Raw genomic sequence first — 23635 nt, 5'->3', positions numbered from 1 at the left:
CTAGCAATCTATAGTCACAGGCATGCTCTGATAGTGGTTTTTCTGTGAGGTAGACAATGCCCATGAGGAAAGCTATGTCTTCACTTTAACATCAAAATGATGACCACCTTATCTATAAAATTTTAAGTCATTAGTAAAACTCTCTCCCTTCATTTGGTTTGAAAAGTGAGGTTTTGCCCATATATTGTGCCTGTGGCACAGTAAATCTAGCTATGAAATCATAATTTAAGCTATCATTTTGGCTATGCTATTACAGAATGTTATATAAATAATATATAAATAAATATATATAAATATATATTTATATATTTATATAAATTTATATATATTATATAAATAAATATATATAAATATATATAATATATATAATATAAATTATATAAATGTTAGCCATCCCTTTTATGAGGTCTAAAGATCAAATTGTACATCCTGAAGAGTCCCTCAGAATGGGATCAGTTTCTCATCTGGAAGAGAATAGAGAAACATTAGGGCCTCCCCAGATCGCTTACTGACAATAACGATATCAAATGACAACTTAGCAAACGATTTTAACTGTTAAATAACAATTCATTAAAACATTTGCCAAAAGTTCCAATGCTTTCTGTAAATTTCAAGACAAGAGTACATGTATTTGGAAACATTGCTTAAATGCCCACACAAGTTTAACTTGTTTGACCAGCAAACCCATGTACAAACATGTTAATAACTTAGACATCTCTAATTTTTACCAAAAAATTAAAACATGTGATACTGACTTACATCACTTGTACCGAAAAAGTATCTTTAATTTAGCAGTTTATATTTATGAGTGATATTTATAAGCCAATTAAAATAGATCTTTTAATAAATTTTCCCATGTAGATATATAATATGTACACATATAACATACAAGATAGAATAATAAAGCAGTGTCAGTAAGAGTTTCTTAAAATCTGATTTTTAAAATTACCACCATTAATTAGAATTACTTTTGGCTCTTAATAATCTGAATTAAGTATACTTTTTCTAAGTTGGAACCTGTAATACATTATTGGCTTATAGTATCTGCTTATAAAACTGTCCTAAAGTATCGAACACAATAGAGGAGAGGAGAAGAAGTCCTTTGGAATGTAAAAGGACACATTTAAACACAGAACCAACAATGTTTTAATTTCATGAGCAGCAATTCTCATTTTTAGTGTTTGGAGGATTGAAAATAATGATAACAAGAATATAAATAGCGAATTTTAAAACTGTAAGCTCATTATCCAACAAGAAGAGGTACTTGCTTACTCCACATAGTATTTTTGAAAGCACCTGTAGGATTTTATAAAACATCCTTTTTAGGCCTCTGGGCCTTTTTTTTTTTCTTTCTTTCTTTAAAGATTTTATTTATTTGAGAGGCAGAGTTAGACAGTGAGAGGGAGAGACAGAAAAGTCTTCTGTCTGTTGGTTCACTTCCCAAATGGCTGCAACAGCCAGAGCTGTGCCGATCCAAAGCCAGGAGCCAGAAGCTTCTTCCAGGTCTCCCATGTGGGTGCAGGAGCCCAAGGACTTGGGCCATCTTCTACTGCTTTCCCAGGCCACAGCAGAGAGCTGGATTGGATGAGGAGCAGCAGAGACTAGAATCGGCGCTCATATGGGATGTCAGCGCTGCAGCAGAGGATTAACCTTGCCACGGCGCCAGCCCCTGGGCTTTTCTAAGTAAGATAACCATCATGTCTGATAACAAAAGATCATTAGACTTTAACTTTTGGACATTTATATCAATAGCATTTTATATTACCGTAACTTAAAATTTAGCACCACTTCACATCTTGACCATACCTTTAATACAATCCAAATAGCATTATTAGTTGGTATCTACAAGATGAGAGATATATCCTTTGATATTTCCAGGGTCCAACTGGAAGTGTCAAAGTCCAAGAAATTTGGAACTTTGATTTTTTTTTTAATACCTGTCTAGGATGCCAAGAATGATCATGACATAATATAGACTAAGATTTGGTCATTGTTACAAAGCAATTACCTAAATGCTTTAGAATAAGTATATACTTAAACAGACCATAAATTTTAAAACTTAGCTGTTTTTAAACAATCAGAACTTAACAGCGACATTAAGCAAATGCAATAGATTACTTCAACAGAACACAAAATCTATGTCTCTTTGGTTAGCCCAAGAATTGCAAATAAAAAAATGAGTTAGCACATGGAATCATCCCATAACTTGGAACAATTTTAACAGATTCAGAACGAGGGACGAGAAAACAGCTTACTGGAGCTGGCTAGAAAACTGACAGTCGCCAGTTAAACAAAAACTATTAAAAGGAGATGCTGCAGTTTTAAAAAAGATTTTAGACTATTTAAGAATATTGTAAAAACCTCAATACTTTAATAGAGGATCAGGTGCTAGTTCAATGTCAAATAGACTAATAGCTTTTGCTTTCCACCTGCTGATTTCTTTGATTTACATTTTGAAATAACCCTTTAGAAATCTGTAAATTAAGACATTTTCTAAATAAAAGAACACATCCAAGGATTCTCTGTACTACTGCAATTTTGCTCTATGTATGAAGTTGTCAGAACATTTTTAAAAGACAAATTTTAAAAAGACACTAACGAATTAGAACCCACTGAATAAAGTCAACCATGAGTCCATATAGACGCAAGTCAAAGAAGATGCTGAAAGTCTGATGACGAACATAGTCATTTAGAGAGTCTCAAAGGATTGTCCCCTGTACTCCCTGCAATTAAAGTGAGAAACCGCCTTTAGAGAATGACCTTAACATCACCAGGGATGGGACAAATCAAAGGTGCACGTTCCGTGAGAGTGTGCAGGGATGGCCACAGGATCAGTTGTGTGACACTCTCACCAAAAAGTGCATGATCTCAAGTCCTCATGAAACATCCGAGAAACCTAACTGAGAGACTCACAGTCAAGGAAGGACTGAGGGACTACTTCAAACTGAAAGGACCCGAGAAATACACCAACGAAATGCAATCCGTGGATGTGGATGGGATTCTTTGGTTAGAAAGGAAACTACATGAAAAGAGCCTGAGATTAAAAGATGGAACGCATCACTGTCGCTTTATCATACAGGTTGCCTTGTAGTTAACGTGGAACAAACGGTCTCACTTGTAGGAAACGCCTGCGTTAGTCATCACATCTGACAGCATTGTGTCAACAGCCTCCCCTCAAACAGTGCAGGGGAGAAAACTCTTGGTACCAAACCTTGGGACTTTTCTCTAATTTCAAGATTGTTCCCCAATCATTAAAAATAATAAATCAGCAGACAAAGACGAAAGGCCACAGGAAGACATTATTTCTCTGTAAGGAAACATCTCTACATCAGTACTTTGAAGTTTGACACGATAAGTATAATATATCCAAACACTGACCGTGGTCACGTACCAATAGAAAAATAATCTCTAAATCTTCAAGTCTGTGTTTAAGGTAATAACTGGAAAATACAAACAAGCCATCAGTGGACTCTGCTGAAGGTGAATGACAAGCTGCTAGTTTGGGTGCTAGATGACAGCTGCGGCTTGTACACCTGGAGTATCTAAGATTTAATACTGGTTTGCATCTGCAAAACCTGCTCAAAGTTTAGTGGTAGAAAAACTTTAAAATACCACATAAATTTTCATGATACAGTCATGATACAAAAAATATTCTCCTTTCATGGAAATTTTCACATCTGTTTAGTAGGAAACCATAAATGTTATGGAAACTCTCTAGTTAAGTTTTTATTAGCCTTCAGAGCATATAATTTTTCTTTAAAATCTGGACATATTCTTGGGATGCTTTCAGCAGTAGATCTTGAGTTTGATTAGACCTGGCTGTAGGCGCCACAGGAGCAGCTTGACAGGGCTGGGATTCAAATTCAGCAGCAGCTGGAAAGAGAAAGAATTCTACTGTTTATCTCAGCGAGTTCTATGTCAGTATTAAAAAGTTGAACTGCATCACTGTTAAGAGGAAGGAAAAGTATTCAAGACTACAGTATGAAATTAACCACTAAATATAATTTGCCCATAGAAGTGCACTGAGTTAATTAGCACTGTACATTAGATACAGTGCTCCAAATTTTCTTCCTTGATTTATTCAACAACCATGTGCTAACCAATGGAATTACAAGGAGAGGATACTGTCCCGCCCTCAGTAGTGATATCCTGTAACCTGAAAAAACAAAGGAGCTGGCACTTCCCACAGTCGGACACCATGACAGGGATAAGCCAGGATACTGCTGGACCACACAGAAGGGACAGTTATCCTATTTGTGTATCACCAGTGTAGATTTTTTTTGGTGGTGACCCATCAGTTGATATCCAAGAGGCTGGAGAAAGTCCACCAGCTAGAGAGGGAAGCAGAAACGCATGCCAAGAGCTGGTGGTGAGGGAGAAGCCTTGTAGAATTCAAGGTCATTTGATTTGGCTAATGCTAGGGCAGAGTAGGATATGTGGCAAGAGAGAAAGCTGAATAACGTGACAAGAACCACACTGATGTGGGTGTGGAATCTGGAACTTTTCCTCAGGGCCAAAGGTGCACCAGTGGCAAGGTCAATGATTACAGATGAACAATGTCACCTGCCACTGTATGACACTGTATGACAGTTACCCCTGGTGCAGCTGTACCTGTCTTTCTAGGTATTACTAGTGGAGTCTGTGATTTGGGGGCCTCCTGTCACCACCATGAACCCGAGACAGGAGGCCTGCCTGTCTGCTGAGAACAGCCTCAGTGCTCGGGCAGAAATGAAGAAATTATATAGCCAGGAAAAAGAAAACCACACACAGAGCTGCTTTGAGACTTCTCAAAGTTATGGAACACGAGGAGTGAATAAGGAATACGTATTTCTTCATTATGAATGTTTTCACTTATTTCATTACTTATAAGAAAATTTTAATAAAGGATCTATGAACCAAACAGTGGAAATGAAAGCCTTTTCCTATTTATAGTTTATTTCAGAAATCAATGAATCTAAATTTAATTCACAAATCTTGGCAACATACCTTTTTCTAGTTCTCTAGTTATACTTTTGTCCAACTCCTGCCGCATCTGAAATAAGTCAAATATTATTCATTAACTTTTAAACAAGGTATGTTATGAGAATTCTATTAGCACTTATAAAACATGGCCTTTAAATAATGCTTTTCTAGACAAGACTTAAACTGAGGATTACTTCAATAGGAACAACAATCACATAAAATTCCTACTTAATACAGAATATATGTGTAATACTATTTAATCTCATTGTAAAGTACACTTAGTATTAGTCTATTGAATACACATTATTTGACAAGATTAGTGTTTTATTAGTGCAAAGGTTAAACAAATTTAATAATGAATTACTTTGTAATTCTTAGCAAAACTTTATAAGTTTAATGAGTTTTTTTCACTTTATTGTTTAAAAGTTATTTATTTATTGAAAGGCAGAGTTAGAAGAAACAGAGAAAGATCTTCCACCTGCTGGCTCACTTCCTAAATGGCTGAAATGGTCAGGGTGGGCCAGGCCAAAGCCAGGAGCTTCTTTCAGGTCTCCCACATGGGTGCAGGGGCCAAGCACCTGGGCCACCCTCTGCTGCTTTCCCAGGCCACAGCAGAGAGCTGGATTGGAAGTGGGGCAGCTGGGACTTGAACCAGCACTCATATGGGATGCTGGTGCTGCAGAGAGCAGCTTAACCTGCTGTACCACAGCACGGGACCCTAACATATATTTTTTAAAAAGAACTTTCTATTTTTTCATTTTTAGAAAATTACATTTACTTTGTTCATTTTCCAGCAGAGTACATAAGTACAAAAGTGGCACTGTCAGAACATATGAAAATTTTACTGTCAAAAGATCAAAATATTATGTTCTATTATGACTAAATATTTCTTGATTCATATGGACACAACTGTGGAGAAAATTTGCTCAAAAACAAGGAAAATTCTAGGTGAGACTTAAACAGTATTAACTCTTTCATTTTAACTGATTTCTTTTCAGCAGTTACAGCCATATCTGAAACATGACTATCAACAAAACTTGAAATGGAAATATTTTAAACTATATTGAAAGTGACCCTTTCTAAGGTATTCTTATATACATCTTCGGTAGAAAGTGAATTCTCTCACTAAACACCCAAAACAGAGCCTAACATAGTGTTGTGCTGAACATAATAAATACTTTGTGGTGAAAGTGATAATGTGCAATGCAAATCCCTTTACAAAGGACAGGGCTAAAGACAAATTGTTCTTGACTAGTAGATTTCCCTGTTTTCAGAGACTGTTTGCCATAGCATCTCTATGAAGATACTTGTCTCCATTCCAATTTTGGGGGGTGTCTCCCCTCCAGCCTCTGTGCCTCAAATACTTTACAAAAGTAATGACAGTGAGGACAACTGCCTTTGAGGCTCAGCCATGGGCTAAGAGGTGGAAGCTCCCTGGGTAGAAAGACCCAAGACACAGGGCAGGGGCTGCACTGGGAAGGGCAGAGCTTAATAAAATGGTCTTGAGTGCCGGAGGCTGTGGTTTTGTACAGGTTGGTAGGTTAGGGTGTTTTAACCATGTTCATAAGTGAAAACTGGCAAATATTAAATGATTTTTTCAATGTCTATTTTTTTATTTTAGTTTTTTTTTTTTTAAAGATCAATTTATTTGAAAGAGTTAAACAGAGGGGCCGGCACTGTGGCACAGTGGGGTAAAGCCCTGGCTTGAAGTGCCGGCATCCCAAATGAGCGCCAGTGCTCCTCTTCTGATCCAGCTCTCTGCTATGGCCTGGGAAAGCAGTAGAGGATGGCCCAAGTCCTTGGGCCCTGGCACTCATGTTGAAGACCCGGAAGAAGCTCCTGGCTCCTGGCTTTGGATTGGCACAGCTCTGGCTGTTGCAACCATCTGGGGAGTGAACCAGCGGATGGAAGACCTCTCTCTCTCTGTAACTCTTTCAAATAAATAAATCTTAAAAAAAAAAAAAAGTTAAACAGAAGAAGAGACAGAGATCTTCCATCCGCTGGTTCACTCCCCAAATGTCTGCAATAGCTGGGGCTGGGCTAGGTTGGAGCTGGCAGCTTCATACAGGTCTCTCATGAGAGTACAGGTGCCCCGCACTTGGGCCATCTTCCACTGCTTTTCCAGGCCTTTACTGGGGAGCCAAATTGGAACAGAAGCAGCTGGGCTCAAATCAGCACCCATATGGGATGCTGGCACTGCAGATGGTGGCTTAACCTGCTGGCCAAAGCTATGGCCCTTCTGTTTCTGTTTTATGTTACATGGTTTTATGCAGTTTTTTTTTTTTTCCAAGTTGTGCATTTTAAAAAAGTGTGTTTGAGTCACTGATTTAGTAAAAGTCACTGATTTTACATAAGGGCAACACAGGCTCGTTCTGGAGCTTTTCTAAGGCCACAGAGCCAAATGCCTCTAGGCAGGAATGGGCTTTCTGTCTGTGGACTCAAGTCTATGGCAGCTACTTCCTTCACATGCAGGAAAAATACAGATATTAATCTTTTTAAAATATTTTCATTTTCCTTTTGAAATACACTGATTTTTAAAATATAACAGAAAATGCAAATATAAAACTCTGTCATGTAGTTTAATGTTTAGGCATAAAACATAAAGAGTAGCTCTCTGTATGTTCCAAGGTTATGAATAAAAAGGAATAGAAATGAATACCACAACTTGCATTAGTAGCACTCAATAAGTTACATAGTACTATTTTTTTTTTTTTTTTACAGGCAGAGTGGACAGTGAGAGAGAGAGAGACAGAGAGAAAGGTCTTCCTTTTCTGTTGATTCACCCCACAATGGCCTCTGCGGCTGGCGCACCGCGCTGATCTGAAGCCAGGAGCCAGGTGCTTTTCCTGGTCTCCCATGGGGTGCAGGGCCCAAGCACTTGGGCCATCCTCCACTGCACTGCCGGGCCACAGCAGAGAGCTGGCCTGGAAGAGGGGCAACCGGGACAGAATCCGGCGCCCCGACCGGGACTAGAACCCGGTGTGCCGGCGCTGCAGGCGTTGGATTAGCCTAGTGAGCTGCGGCGCCGGCCAGTACTAGCTCTTACAAACAAATATCAAGGGTCTTGAAGAAAGCGTTTGGTTGAATCAAGGAAATATAACTGAGGAGATCCTTCCTAAAAGATCATGTTTTTTTGTCTCCAAGGAAGACCTAGTTTACTAAGATGAAGCCGCAGATCAATTACCCACGTCATGGCACACTGATAACTGAGAAGACCAAGGGCATTTCTCTCTACCAGCCGACTTGGACTGAGTCGGGACAGAGACACGGACTTCGTTTCAGTTATAACTTAACTGCAGCAGCAATAGGAGAGCCGGCACCTCCTTGGCCTCAGGTTTCCAGGTCAGGACTAAGAGTCGGTCCCTCTGATTTCCTTGTGAGAGGGGAAACTTGCCCACTGGGTGAACGTGGGTCAAGCAGGCTGCAGGTACTTGTTTGGCTTCTACCCACAGTCAGGCCTCAGATCCACCGCCATCTCTGTAGTGGGCAGCCTGCCGCAGGCTAAGGGTACATCATCTGCCTCCTCTGCCTACAGCAGTGTGGACAAGTGTGCGACCTGGCACACAGCGCTTGGAAGTCTACTGTGGCTGCATGTGTGAGCCACTTCCTCGCACTGTGGACCTTTGTCTGATGCCTCTACTCTAAACTCAGGATGGAGTCTCACTCACTGCCTAACCCACTACCCCAGCCTGGAGTGAAAGATGACAAAATGACATTCAGAGAAACGTTTTGTTTCTTCCTTGAATGGTTGGAAGGAAGACTTCAGAAAGAGAAATGCAATGGAATTGGCAACAGTGGCCAGGCACAGCAGATAAAAATACACGTTCAAGGCCGGCACCATGGCTCAATAGGCTAATCCTCTGCCTATGGCGCTGGCACACCGGGTTCTAGTCCCGGTTGGGGCGCTGGATTCTGTCCCAGTTGCCCCTCTTCCAGTCCAGCTCTCTGCTGTGGCCAGGGAGTGCAGTGGAGGATGGCCCAAGTCCTTGGGCCCTGCACCCCATGGGAGACCAGGAGAAGCACCTGGCTCCTGGCTTCGGATCAGCGCGGTGCGCCAGCCGCAGCGGCCATTGGAGGGTGAACCAACGGCAAAGGAAGACCTTTCTCTCTGTCTCTCTCTCTCACTGTCCACTCTGCCTGTCCAAAAAAAAAAAAAAAAAAAAAAATACACGTTCAATCATTCGGTGTTAATTTACCAACAGGTTATGGGAATTCTATTTGGAATTACAGGCCAGAAAATAATGTTGCGTTGTCTTTCAGAGATGATTTCAATGGAACATATACATACCATACACATACACATCCATAGCTAGCATATTTGCATAACAACTGATGTTTTCAAATTAAGATTTGATATGATCCCCCACTGAAAGGAGCACTCAAATATTTTAACCCTAAGTATGAAGTCAAACTTAGTAAGGTCAAGTTTGACCATTGAAACCAGTGCAATCCAAGATCAAATTGTAAACAGGTTAATATACGAAGGAAATTAAACTTTTTGGTTTATAAACTACATTTGTTTTGTAAAAATTCATGTATTTTGTCAAGGAGAAAAGAACTGGGAAATAGTTCATTGATCAATGAGTAAGTTAAATCTTCCATAAAACTGAAATACATTGTGTAATTTCAGTTGTCAAAAAAATTCTGTGTACAAAAAACTAATTAGTGATGCACCTATTCAAATGAATTTTAATTTGCTTTATAATATGATAGAATGAGGAATGAATTAAGCTAATTTTTTAAAGATTTATTTATTTGAAAGGCAGAGTTACAGAGAGGGAGGGAGAGACAGGGAGAGGGATCTCCCCAGATGGCCACACTGGCAGGGGCTGAAACATACTGTAGACGCATTTAACAAAAACTGAGATAAACACGCTATTAAGTAAAATAGTAAGGGGCTTTTAATTTAAGAAAATGGCAAAAATTTTAACTTAGAGACAAATTTATCTCTTTTGGTGGTACAATTCTGTGTGGTTCACAAAACTTTATTTTGGGTTCCTTTAAATCATGAATATCCATCTGGTTAAGTGTCTGGGTGCATTTCATTTACTAGGGGGAAGAAAGCTTAATAAAGTGCAATGTAACCTTAAGAGTAAACACAGTCAAACCAAAATCACTCATAAATTAAGCCAAAGTATCTAAAAGTATATCTTACAGGTATTATGCAAAAAAATTAATTTCTAAAATGTAATTTAAATGCAGCTTTGAAAAAAATTTAAAATGTGCACTTTGGTTACATACTACTGAATAAAATTTCTTTCCCCAGAAACTTTTATTTGAGGAATACAAAACTTCATGCTTTTCATAAATACAACATGTAGGAATATAGCGATTCTTCCCATCATATCCACCCACACCCAAACTCCTTCCTCCTCATCCTCTCTCCAATTACCATTCTTTTTTTATTTATTTTTTATTTTTTACTAATATCTATGTTCAATTAACTTTATACACATATGATTAACTCTATAGTAAGTAAAGAGTTTAACAAACTGTATGAAAAAAAATACCCTGCTCCTCAACAGTCAAGACAAGGGCTAAAGTCACTGCATCTTGAACTGTTAATTTCACTTCCAAAGGTTACTTTTTTGATGCTCTGTTAGTTATCACAGGTCAGGGGGAGAATGTATGATATTTGTCCTTTTGGGACTGGATTATTTCACTAATTATGATTTCCAGTTCTATCTTGTTGCAAATGACAGGATTTCTTTTTTTTTAACTACTGTATAATATGCCATAATTTCTTCAGTCTTTAGCTGATGGACATAAAATATGCTGATTGAATATTTTAGCTATTGTGAATTGAGCTGGAATAAACATGGTGGGGGGGGGCAGACTAACAATTTCCTATGCTGATTTCATTTCTCTTAGGTAAATTCCTAGGTGTGGGATGGCTGGGTTGTACAGTGGGTCTACATTCAGATTTCTGAGATATCTCCATACTGTCTTCCACAGTGGCTGGTCCAGTTTACATTCACATCAACAGTGGATTAGGGTACCTTTTCCCCTACATCCTTGCCAGCGTTTGTTGATTGTTGATTTCTGTATGAAAGCCATTCTAACAGGGGTGTGGTGCAACCTCATTGTAGTCTTGATTTGCATTTCCCTGATGGCTAGTGATCCTGAACAGTTTCTCACATGTCTGTTGGCCATTTGGATTTCCTCTTCTGAAAAATGCCTACAAGTTGGTAGTAGGTGCTTCAGTTGACTTCTGGTGTTTCTAATCTGTTCCATTGGTCTATCTCTCTGTTTCTGTACAAGTACCAGGTTCTTTTGATTATAACTGCACTGTAGTATGTCTTGAAATCTGTATTGTGATGCTTCCAGCTTTGTTTTTGTTGAAGATTGCTTTAGCTATTCGTGTCTGTTTCCACATGAATTTCAGCATTTTTTTCTATATCTGAGAAGAATGTCTTTGGTATTTCGATTATCCACTGCATCTGTAGATTACTTTTGGTAGTATGGATATTTTGATGTATTCTTCTAATCCATGAACATGGAAGATTTTTCCATTTTTTGTCTTCTATTTAAGGTTTTGTAATTCTCAACCTAGATATCTTTGACATCCTTGGTTAAATTTATTCCAAGGTATTTGATTTTTATTGTGACTATTGTGAATGGGATTGATACTAGTTCTTTTTCAGACGTGGCACCGTCTGTGTATACAAAGGCTATTGATTTTTGTGTGTTGATTTTATATCCTGCTACTTTACCAAACTCTTCTATCTGTTACAGTAGTCTTTCAGTAGAGTCTTCTGGATCCCCTGTACATAGAATCATGTCATCTGCAAATAGGGATACAGTGTCTTCTTCCCAATTTGTATCCCTTTGATTTCTTTTTCTTGCCTAATGGCTTTCATAAAACTTCCAGGACTATATTGAATAGCATTGATGAGAGTGGGCATCCTTGTCTGGCTCTGCATCTCAGTGGGAATGCTTCCAACTTTACCCCATTCAATAGGATGCTGGCTGTGGGTTTGTCATAAATTGCCTTGATTGTGTTGAGGAATATTCCTTCTATACCAAATTCGCTTAGTTTTCATCATGAAAAAGGGTGTTGTATTTTATCAAATGCTTTCTCTGCATCTATTAAGGGGATCATATGGCTTTTGTTCTTCAGTTTTTTAATGTGATGTATCACATTGATCTGTAAACATTGAACCAGGGATAAATTCAACTTGGTCTCAGTGAATGTTGTTCTTTTTGATGTGTTGCTGGATTCAATTTGCTAGTATTTTGTTGAGGATTTTTGCATCTATGTTTATTAGGGAAAACTTGTCTGTAGTTCTCTTTCTCAGTTGCATCCTTTTCAGGTTTAGGAATTAAGGTGAGGCTGGCTTCATACAAAGAATTTGGGCGGATTCCTTCCCTTTCAACTGTTTTGAAGTTTTAAAGAAGAACTAAATCCAGTTCTTCTCAATGCCGGTAGAATTTAGCAGTGAAGGCATCTGGTCCTGAGCTTCTCTATGCTGTGAGGGTCTTTATCACTGATTCAGTTTCCATCTTGGTTATTGTTCTATATAGCTTTTCTGTGTCTCATGGCTCAATTTAGTTATGTTGTACGTGTCTAGGAATCTACCCACTTCTTCTAGGTTTCCCGATTTGTTGGCATACAGCTCTTGGTAATTTCTGATGACTCTTTTTATTTCTGTTGTGTCTGTTGCTACATTTCATTTTTCATTTCTGATTTCATTGATTTGGATCATCTCCCTGCTGTTTTTGGTTAGCTGGGCCAATGGTGTGTCAGTTTTGTATTTTCCCAAAAATCCAGCTTTTCATTTCTTATTTTGGTTTTAATTCTTTTTTTTAGGACTTCTTATTTAAGCCAGAGCTGTGCTGATCCAAAGCCAGGAGCCAGGTGCTTTGTTCCACTTTCCCATGTGGGTGCACAGGCAGAGGATTAACCTACTGTGTCACAGCACTGGCCCCAAAGTTTCTTTTGTAATTTTAAATTATTTCTTCTAGTTTTTGGTTTGGTTTGCTGTTGTTTTTCTGGGTCCTTGATATGCATTTATAGCTCATTTATTTGGTGCCTTTCCAGTTTCTTGATGAAGGCACCAACTGCTATAAATTTTCCACTTAACACTCCTTTTGCCATATCCTGTAAATTTTGATATATTTTTATCTTCATTTGTTTCCAGAAATTTGATTTCTCTTTTGATTTCCTCAATGACCACTGTTCATTCAGGAGCATGTTGTTCAGTCTCCATGTGTTTGCATACATCCTAGAGATTCCTGAGTTGTTGATTTCCAGCTTCATTCCATTGTGGTCCATGAAGATGCAAGATATGATTTTGAAAATAATTTTTTTTTTAATTTGATGAGACTTGCTTTAAGGCCTAGCATGTGGTCAATCCTAGACAGAATTCCAGGCACTGGTGAGAAGAATATGTATCCTGCACTTGTAGGATGAAAAGTTACGTAGATATCTGTTATGTTCATTTGGTCTATAGTGTTGATTAACTCGTTTCCTTGCTGATTTTGTCTGGTTGGTCTGTCCACTGCTGAAAGTGAGGTACTGAAGTCCTCCATTACTATTGTATTGGAGTCTATATCTCCCTTTAGATCCATTAACATTTCTTTTAAATAACCAGCTACCATGTAATTAGGTGCATTTGTTTATAATAGTCACAAATTCTTTTGAATTGATTCCTTAATGATTATATAATGCTTTTCTTTGTCTCTTAAAAGTTTTTGTCTGATATTAGGGTGGCTACACTAGCTCTTTTTTGGTTTGTGTAAGCATGGACTATCTTATTTCAGTTTCAGTCTGCATGCATCTGTTGGTGAGACGTGTTTCTTGTAGGCAGCAAATAGATAGGTTTTGTTCTTTCATCCGTTTAGCCAGTTTGTATCAACTGCATAGTTGAGGCCATTTACATTCAAGGTGACTACTGATAAGTAACAACTTGGCCCTGCTGTATGCAGCGCTTATCCTTAAGCATCTTTTCAGGCTGGATGGGTGGTGACAAATTCTTTCAATCTGTTTGTTATGGAAGGTCTTTATTTCACCTTCATTCATAAATGAGAGCTTTGCAGGGTACAGTATTCCGGGTGACATTTTTTTTTTTTTTCTCTTAAGACTTGGACTATATCTCACCATTCTCTCCTAGCCTGTAGGGTTTCTGATGAGAAGTCCACTGTGACTAACTGGAGATCCTCTGAAAGTAAACTGGCATTTCTGTTGTGCACATTTTAGAAACTTTTCTCTATGTTTTACTGTGGAGAGTTTGACTGCAATGTATCATGGTAAGATCTTTTTTGGTCAGGTGTATTAGGAGTTCTATGTGCTTCCTGTACTTGGATGTACCTTTCTTTCTCCAAATTAGGGATGTTTTCTGTAATTATTTTACTAAAAAGGCATTCTAATCCATTCTTTCTTTCCACACTTTCAGGAACTCCTAGAACCTGTATGTTGGGTTGTTTGATAGTATCTCATAAATCTGACATTGTTTTTTAGTTTTTTAATTTCTTTTTTTGGTCTGCCTGTGAAGTTTCCATAAATTTGTCTTCTAACGTGGATATTCCTTATTCTTCCTCACTGAGTCTTTTCTTAAGGCTTTCTGCCATATTTTCATTTGTTCCTATTGAATACCTTAATTCTAGTATTTCGTTTGACTTAAAATCTCAATCTCGGAGAAATTTTCATTCATGTCATGTACTGATTTCTTTAGTCCATGAATTTGCTTCTGATTACTTCTAAGTAATCCTGGATCAATTCTTTGAATTCCGTTTCGGGCATTTCAGCAATCTCTTCATTTTCACATTCTAGTATTTACATGTTGTGTTCTTTTGGGGGCACAATGTTGTTTTCCTTATTGTTTCTTGAATTGTGTTTATTATTAGGCATTTTTGGTGATACTTTTTTTTTTCTTCCTGTGATGGTGTTTATCTTTAGACTATGCCTCTGTGACTTAGTGGAGTGTCAGTTCTTTCAGTGAATTCCTGGAGGTGTGTGCTGGGTGTGGTCAAGGAGGTCTGTTCAGTGCTCAGGGTGAGGGGAGTGTTGAAGGTGACAACCAAGTTGGGCGTGGAAAATTTTCTTTTTTAATTTGACAGGTAGAGTTACAGTGAGAAAGAGAGACAGAGAGAAAGGTCTTCCTTCTGTTGGTTCACCCCCAAAATGGCCGTTATGGCCAGAGCTGCGCTGATTCAAAGCCAGGAGCCAGGTGGTTCCTCCTGGTCTCCCATGCAGGTGCAGGGCCCAAGCACTTGAGCCATCCTCCACTGCCTTCCCAGGCTACAGCAAAGAGCTGGACTGGAAGAGGAGCAAATGGGACTAGAACCTGGCACCCATATGGGATGCTGGCATTGCAGGCGGAGGATTAACCAAGTGAGCCACGGTGCTGGGCCCCTGAAAATTTTTTTTTAATCAGAGGGGAGGTTTGTTTGTTTGGCATATTCTTACACTCACCTGCTCTCAAGGGAGACCAATGCCTGGGTGCTTGCCCCAGTGAGTACATTATTCATCCGCGCCTGCCACAGGAACCATACAAGGGATCTATGCAGTCCTCAGTGTGAACACAGATCCTGCAGCAATGATCCTCACCAGGGAATCAAGGAACCACCCACAGTGAGTGCCCAAAGTCCCAGCCACTCCCTGCACCCTCCCATGCAGCCAGTGTTTTCACAGTCTAGTGCACATGGCTCTCACAGGAACGAGCTCCTAGCCCCCTGTCAGTTCTCCCATCCAGACTCAGTTGTCACATCTTAGCTGGGTGCAAGGACACTAGCTGGTGCAGCTACTGTGTATGTCCAAAATGGCACCTGCCCTGTCTTGGCTAGTTACAGGACACTGGGGCCAAGTGGTCAAGGACAGAGAAATGTGCCCCTGCTTTTTACCCTCTGTGTTATAACTACACTGTCCCCCGCAGGGCTATAAGCTGGACTCATGCCAGGCTCTTCCTACAGCTTTACTGCCAGTGGCTTGGGCCGCTGCAGTCTGGTGTCACTTCACTGCAAAGCTGGTGCTGAGGCACCTGGCTGCTGGGGTCCCGAGTTGTGCGTATCCACACCCTCCACACAGGTCCACAGTGTCTCTAATTTGCATGGAGTTTCTTCTGCCATTTTCTCCCTAACTCTTCCTGAGACTGCCCTCTCTCCATCTTTTTTTTTTTTTTTTAACTATCTTCCCCTAGATTAGAGCAGTAAGCTCCCTGCTATTCCACCACTTTGACTCTCGAGTCTCTGTAACTGTCAAATAAATATTGTTTAAAAAGGCAGAGTTAGGCAGTGAGACAATGATGGTAATGTCCTTACCATGTATAAGTCATTGTAACTCAGTAACTTACCAAATTAAAAATAAGAAAGATATATATAAAAAATTTAAAGCCCAAAGGAAAAAAAGAGAATCTAACCTTGGTCAGATAGTCATCCATGCTGTTAGTTGACGGCTGTGGTCTTGAGGTAGGAATCAGGAAGTTTTCTTTTGGAATAAGGCTGCCACTGAGCACTAGACTAGTATTGAGATTTCCAACGCAAGGAGCCTCTAGGACTGGCCTCCCGGTGAGGGTGCTGAGTAAAGTCCTCTGCTGCTTCTCCAGGAGGAGTTCGGTACGGATCTCTGCCAGCCTCTCCTTAGTCCTGTGAAGATGCACAAGTGAGACGTTTAAAGGATTACTTAAAGGACTCTCATTTTTTAAAATATTGCCAGAGTACATGGAATTTCCCATTAAACAGAGCTTTAACACTAACATATCAGAGCACTCCCACTGTACACAAGTATAGGTTTTCAGTGAACTCTAAAAGAGTACATTAGCTTAGGGGGATTCTTCATTAACAAGTAATTCCTGGGCCCAGCATTGTGGCACAGAAGGGTAAGGTACCACGGGCATTCCATATGGGCACCAGTTAGAGGCCTGGTAGAAGCTCCACTTCCAGTCCAGCTCCTGCTAATGGCCTAGGAAGAAAGAGCAGCTGAAGATGGCTAAAGTAGGGACCCTGAGACCCAGAGGAAGCTCCTGGTTTTGGCCTGGCCTAGGCCTGGCTGTTGTAGCCATATGGGGGGGGGGGGTGGTAAACCAGTGAATGGAAGACCTCTCTCTGCCTCTCCATTTCAGCCTTTTAAATAAATAATGAATAAATCTTTAAACATAAATAAAAAAGGCTGAAATACTTTTGTGTCATGAACCAACTTAGGAATTTAAAAACCTATCCCTCAAAGATGTTTTTTCAGCTTTACTTTCTTTTCTTTTTTTGAAGAATTATTTTTATTTTAATTGAAAGATTTACAGAGAGAAGCAGAGCCAGAGAGAGAAGTCTTCCATTCCGCTGGTATACTCCCCAAATGACCGCAATGGCCAGAGCTGAGCTGATCCGAAGCCAGGAGCTTCTTCTAGGTCTCCTAATGTGTGCGGAGGGGCCCAAGGACTTGGGCCATCTTCTACCGCTTTCCCAGGCTACAGTGCAGATCTGGATGGGAAGTGGAGCAGCCAGGACTCGAACTGGCGCCCATATGGGATGCCGGTGCTGCAGGCCACAGCACCTGGTCCCCAGCTTTACTTTCATTAGCACAGCATGCTTTACCCGTTACCTGGAGGAAACTAGGAAGCATCTGCCATGCTGCAGTCATTCAGAGCAACAACTTCTAGGGGAGAACGAGAGGGCTGAGTTGGGGATGAGAAGGAACTAGAGCAGCTGGAAAGGCAGTGAACTCAGACCCGGGTACCAGGGCGTCCCAGGCGGAACCTGCCCTTGTCTTCACCTTGATCCCCAGCTGACCAGGGTTTTGTTTTAACTCCTGTGTATCACACTTCTCTTCATCTCTGTATCAGTCTTTGCTATTACATGAGTGGAAAACTAGAAAGTGCCTTTAGGCAAACTAGCCTTTACAGTGAGAACACCAATGACCACAGTCAAGGAATGCTAATTTACTCAGTGCCAGACTGTGACAGAAGCAGTAGCACGATGGGGTTACACTGTAATCTTCCCTAAGTTACTCACTTTTATATAAATTGCCCTGGACTAAAATTTTAAAGGTAAGTTCATTTATCAACGTTTTCCAAAATTATAGTCTAGCCACCTTTCATTTCCTGCTACACTCATGAACTTGTCTCACAGAAGTTATGCGTCGAGCCACATTAATGAGTTTAACTTGTTTTCTATGATTCTGCATTTTGACTTACTTGTTTAGTTCTGTTGACAATGATTTTCTAACTTGTAATTCTTCTAGATAGAACTGCTTATATTTTTCCAGTTCTGTTTTATTAGAATCTTCTTGAGCAGTTCTCAATTTGGAGAGTTCAGATTCCAGATCTTTAATTCGGAGTTCCATCTGACTCCTTATGGAAGCACTGTTACTGTCTCTTAACTGTTCTAAGTTTTCTTGAGATGCTGCTTGTGCCTAAAGGAAATGAAATAGACATTTTAAAAATAATTACAACCTGGAGAGTTAGTGTATATGTAATGTTTCCTTTAGTTTTAAGTGACTCAGCACTGTTGGAAATGTAAATTTAAAAATATTTATCTTAAACATCCACTGAATTAAATCTCAATTACAATAAAACAGAATCTTATGTTAATACTCATATAACTGATCATTCAAAGATTTGTAGAATGAACAGCACCTTAGAACAATTCAGGATGGAATAATTTTTTAATTGTCATTAGATTTATTTATTTGAAAGGCAGAGTTACAGGGAGGCAGAGGCAGAGAGAGGTCTTCCATCCACCGGTTCATTCCCCAAATGGCCACAACTGTGGAAACAGGCTGATCCAGGAGCTTCTTCCAGGTCTCCATCTTGGGTACAGGGGCCCAAGCACTTGGACCATCTTCCACCGCTTTCCCAGGCCACAACAGAGAGCTGGATTGGAAGTGGAGCAGTCGGGACTGAAACCTATACCCATATGGGATGATGGCACTGCAGGCGGTGGCTTTATCCACTATGCCACAGCGCCGGCCCCCACGATGGCATAATTTCTAAGACATATTCTTTTCTTTTCCTTCTAACAGTATATTTATGCCAAGTAGGCTTAATGATGAAAGATCAGCTTAGTTATAATGAAAGAAGCAGATATTCAAAGGGAGAAGCAGATGCCACTTTGCTTCTAGAATCTAGAAAACAAACTGCCCTAAGAGAAACATACAATATCCTCACATATGTCAACTATGAGTTACAGTAAATGGAATGAAAGCATAATACATATTAAACTAACCTGTAAGAAGAGATTGACTTCTTTTAATTTGTCGACTATATCCTGTCTTGCTCTTTCTTCAACCTCTCGTTTATACTGTTCTACTTGACCACGGTCTACCATATTCATTTCCATAAGACTTCTGAGGTTGACTACTTCTTGTTCCAATTTCCTTTTATTCCTCTCTAGCTTTTCACATTTCTTTTGTTGTGCTTTCATAGACAACATCTGTTGTTTAAGAACTTGATTGGTCGTGTCCAGATGTAGACATTTTGAAGATGCAGTTTCTAGTTTAGCTCTGAGATCATCAATCTGAATAAAATAACATGGTTTGGTAATGAAGGGAGTAGGCTGAGAACAGTCTAATAAAAAGCCAGTAACAAATTTTGAAATAAATTCAGTTGCAATACAATATTACTGTATTGTAGTAGATTCTTTTTTTTTTTTTTTTTGGACAGGCAGAGTAGACAGTGCGCTGCGGCCGGCGCACTGCGCTGATCCGATGGCAGGAGCCAGGTACTTATCCTGGTCTCCTGTGGGGTGCAGGGCCCAAGTACTTGGGCCATCCTCCACTGCACTCCCGGGCCACAGCAGAGAACTAACCTGGAAGAGGGGCAACCGGGACAGAATCCTGCGCCCCGGGTCGGGACTAGAACCCGGTGTGCCGGCGCCGTAAGGCGGAGGATTAGCCTAGTGAGCCGTGGCGCTGGCCTGTAGTAGATTCTTAATCTTTATTTTCATCACCTTTGCCATTTATCATTTTCACTTGCTGCAGGCTTTTATTTTTGTCACTTTCATATCTTTCCTCCTTAAGATAGCTCTAAATCACACTTTGAGAAATTCTTTTCCTGCTTTCCCCCCATCCTCACTGCCTGTTTTATTTTTAAAGATTTATTTTATTTTACTTGAAAGGCAGAGTTACAGAGAGAGGAATCTGTGGTGGCAGGGAAGACGCAGTAAGAGGAGAGTGCATGTGTGTGCAAGCGTGTCATCTACTGATTCATGCCCCAGGTGGCTGCAGTGGCTAGGGCTGGGCCAGGCTGAAGCCAGGAGCAGGGAACTCCATGTGGGTCTTCCACATGGGTGTGGAAGGGACCCAAGTACTTGGGCCATCTTCCCCTGCTTTCCCAGGTGCATTAGCAAGCTGGATGAGAAGTGAAGCACCTGGGAAATAAACCAGTTGTCATATCTGACATCACAGGTGGTGTGGCTTAACTCACTGCACCACACTATCAACCCCTCAACATTTTTTTAAATTGCAAATGTTGGTTTTTTTTAAAAAGATTTGTTTATTTGAGAGGCAGAGTTAGAGACAAAGAAGTCTTCCATCTGCTGGTTCACTCCCCAAACAGCCATGGCCATAGCTGGGCCAATCAAAAGCCAGGACCTAGGAGCTTCTTCTAGATCTTCCACGTGGTTGCAGGGACTCAAGCACTTGGGCCGCCATCAACAGCAGGGAGCCAGATTCGAAGTAGAGAAGCTGGGAGTTGAACTGGCACCCATATGGGATGCCAGTGTCGCAGACGGAAGCTTAGCCTACTATGCCACAGCTCAGACCCCACTCTGCTTAGCTTCCAAGATCAGAAGAAGAGATGGGGCAGATTCAGAGTGGTATGGCCGTAGACGACTGGTTTTTCTAATGACATGAACCCTAACAAAATTCACAGGAGACACGAGTGTTTTTTAAAAGACGTAGTTGCGAGAGCACTGCTGGCTAGCCTGCATTAAAAGACAGAGATGGGTAAGATTGAAGAAAGGCTTTTGGACCTTGAAAATTCTCCAGGAAGGACACAGATTGAGAAACCCAGGTCATTTCTTATGAAAAGGTAAGGTCAAAGAGTGAGAAAACCTAGGTAAGGGCTGGCGCTGTGGCATAGTAGGCTAAGACTGCCTGCGGCGCTGGCATCCTCTTTGGGTGCTGGTTCATGTCCTGGCTACTTCTCTTGATTCACTGGGAGGACAGTGGAAGATAACCCAAATGCTTGGGCCCCTGCACTCATGTGAGAGACCGGAAGAAACTCCTGGCTTCAGACTGGCCCAGCTCCAGCTATTGCGGCTGTTTGGGGAAGGAACCAGCAGATCAGAAACTTTTCTCTCTGTAACTCTGCCTCTCAAGTAATTAGTGAAAAAAGAAAACTCAGAAAAGACTCTCTGTTCAGACTACTTGCCCTGGGGACCCATCCCCTAAGTTGTGGGGAGCATGGGCTATGATGACAGCCTAGGTATTCTAAATAGGTGTTCCGCTGCCTGCACCCATTAAGGTTCCAGCCAGTCGCCCACATCAACAATCAGATATTTCAGTGCACAAATCTTCAGGCCGTTAGGATTCCTATCCCAACATACTGCTTGGCCTTAGATCTTCAGCCTGGTTTTAAGACCTAAGACAACCAACAGTATGTCCTTTTTATAGAAGATCATAAAACATTTTTCACTGCTCAAATCTTTGAGAAACTTATATTTCTTCCCCAAATTAAGTGATTTTCTTAGCCCCCAAATTAAGAATTAAGAATTACCTTGTATTTTAGCATATTATTTTCAATAGCCGTTTCAAGCTGACTCATTTTTAAATCTCCATGGGAATGAAACTCCCCATTTTCATATTCATTTAACTTCGTTTTTGTCATTGTTAAGAGTTTCTTAAATCTGCAGGGGTGTACACAGTAGGGTATAAATCGAAGATGTTAGGAGTAAACATTTAATAATTTTTTTAAACAGATATTTTTGTTCTAGCACATAAAAGAAATCCATAAATTATCCTTATTTGTTTCAATCTATCATTAAAAGCATTTGAATATAATTCTAATCTTAGGTAAATAATATAGAAAAAGTCCTTTTGACATTGTAGACAGAATTAATGTTTACAATATAGTTATTATAAATCATGAATATCCAATTTGGTATATTAAAACATTAACCTCTTTTTAATATTAGCTGACCCAGATACTAGTATCCAAAGTAATGAAGAAACGCATGCTTATAGATGGTTTTCAACAGACAGAAAAACACATGTGGTATCTGTTGAGCCCAGTCTACAAGAAGATAGGAGACACAAAACATCAAGATCATCCAAAGTAGAAAAGGAACAAGAGAGAACATCTGTGAAGTCTGAATGGAGAAAAGAGATCTAGAAGAAAGGAAATCCGAAGACACAGGTAAGACAGCTGGAGATCTCCACTAGCGCCATCTTACACTAGGAAGGATGGGAAAACATGGAACAAGATAAATGACAAACATTGATTGGAATCTATACAAACAAGGACTCAGAGGCACTTAGAAAAGCTGTCAGGCTAGGGGCATGGGAAACTTTCCTTTTGTAAATTTGATTTCATTCTTCAAATTGTACACATACTTTTTTATGTACAAGATTTATGTGTGTATATACAGAAACAAGTTTAATGTGTACACCTCAGTTTCACATGAGAGATATCTGGAAAATGAGTTTGTCTGAATAACATGTTTTATGGCTAAAAAAAAAAGCTAATTTATGATAATTTTTTATTTTGTTAATGATACTGGTTTTCCTATATTTGCATATTTGAATGCTGAAGGGAAGGACAATACCAAAAGAAGGAAATATAATCAAAGAGCAAAACCATCTTGAGAAGTAAAAATTCAAGGGAGATGACAAAAAGAACAGCTGACATGTGTCAAAGGCATTGTTATTGTTTCTGAAATCATTAAATAGAAGCTTTTTGAATTTTGGAATTCAAAAAGCTTTCAGATGGTGCTGCAAGTTTGTGAAATAAATTTTAATACAATGATTCTAAAAATGCAGATAAAAACGACTCTATTTAGGCTTTCATAAATAATCATAGTTAAATCAACTAAAGAATGGGTGAAATCTGAAATACTGAAATCTTACTCAGTTATCTCTTTTTCTAATTCACCATTTTTCTTCATTTCTTCACCCAAATTATATTCCAGAGATTGTTTTAACTCGGTGAGTTCCTTTAATTGTTCCTTTTCATCCTTAGACTGTGAAAAAAAATTTTAAGAATTTTTAAAACCTAAAGACTCATTCTTTTTTTTTTTTTTTTTTTTTGACAGGCAGAGTGGACAGTGAGAGAGAGAGACAGAGAGAAAGGTCTTCCTTTTTGCCGTTGGTTCACCCTCCAATGGCCGCCGCGGCTGGCGCGCTGCGGCCGGCGCACCGCGCTGATCCGATGGCAGGAGCCAGGAGCCAGGTGCTTTTCCTGGTCTCCCATGGGGTGCAGGGCCCAAGCACCTGGGCCATCCTCCACTGCACTCCCTGGCCACAGCAGAGGGCTGGCCTGGAAGAGGGGCAACCGGGACAGAATCCGGCGCCCCAACCGGGACTAGAACCCGGTGTGCCGGCGCCGCAAGGCGGAGGATTAGCCTAGTGAGCCGCGGCGCCGGCCAAAGACTCATTCTTAAAAGTATTGCTTTTCAAGAGTTTATCAGTGCAGTTAATAAAGCTGATGCCAAGCAGAAATGAAAAATAAGACTTTTCAGAAAACCACTCAAATTGGTTTGTACTTTTATTATCTTTTCTGGAATTTAAATTGCCCAAATTGACTTG

The 23635-nt window shown here is 40.0% G+C and overlaps 1 protein-coding gene across 6 annotated transcripts in view; it reads right to left on the bottom strand.

Moving 5' to 3' along the window:
- Window positions 1–546: 546 nt before the first annotated feature.
- ANKRD26 (ankyrin repeat domain 26) overlaps window positions 547–23635 on the bottom strand; it is a 116333-nt gene continuing 93244 nt past the window's right edge. For 4 of the 6 annotated variants that reach the window (XM_051820961.3, XM_051820963.3, XM_051820962.3 and 1 more), the window contains 7 exons: window positions 22958–23070; window positions 21609–21738; window positions 19117–19407; window positions 18087–18304; window positions 16320–16545; window positions 4987–5032; window positions 547–3873 (listed from right to left, as the gene is read on the bottom strand). In XM_051820961.3, the coding sequence (XP_051676921.3) occupies window positions 3737–3873; window positions 4987–5032; window positions 16320–16545; window positions 18087–18304; window positions 19117–19407; window positions 21609–21738; window positions 22958–23070 (1161 nt within the window). In that variant the 3' untranslated portion in view covers window positions 547–3736. Of the gene's footprint in view, window positions 3874–4986; window positions 5033–16319; window positions 16546–18086; window positions 18305–19116; window positions 19408–21608; window positions 21739–22957; window positions 23071–23635 lie in introns of those variants that run through there. The other 2 variants (XR_016219275.1, XR_016219276.1) reach the window with 1 other exon arrangement.

This window comes from Oryctolagus cuniculus, chromosome 13 (assembly GCF_051225735.1).
Source record: "Oryctolagus cuniculus isolate XC-2025 breed Fujian yellow rabbit chromosome 13, ASM5122573v1, whole genome shotgun sequence".
Lineage (NCBI taxonomy): Eukaryota > Metazoa > Chordata > Mammalia > Lagomorpha > Leporidae > Oryctolagus > Oryctolagus cuniculus.
Note: the sequence above shows the minus strand (reverse complement) of the source record. Positions and strands in the feature narration are given on the sequence as shown.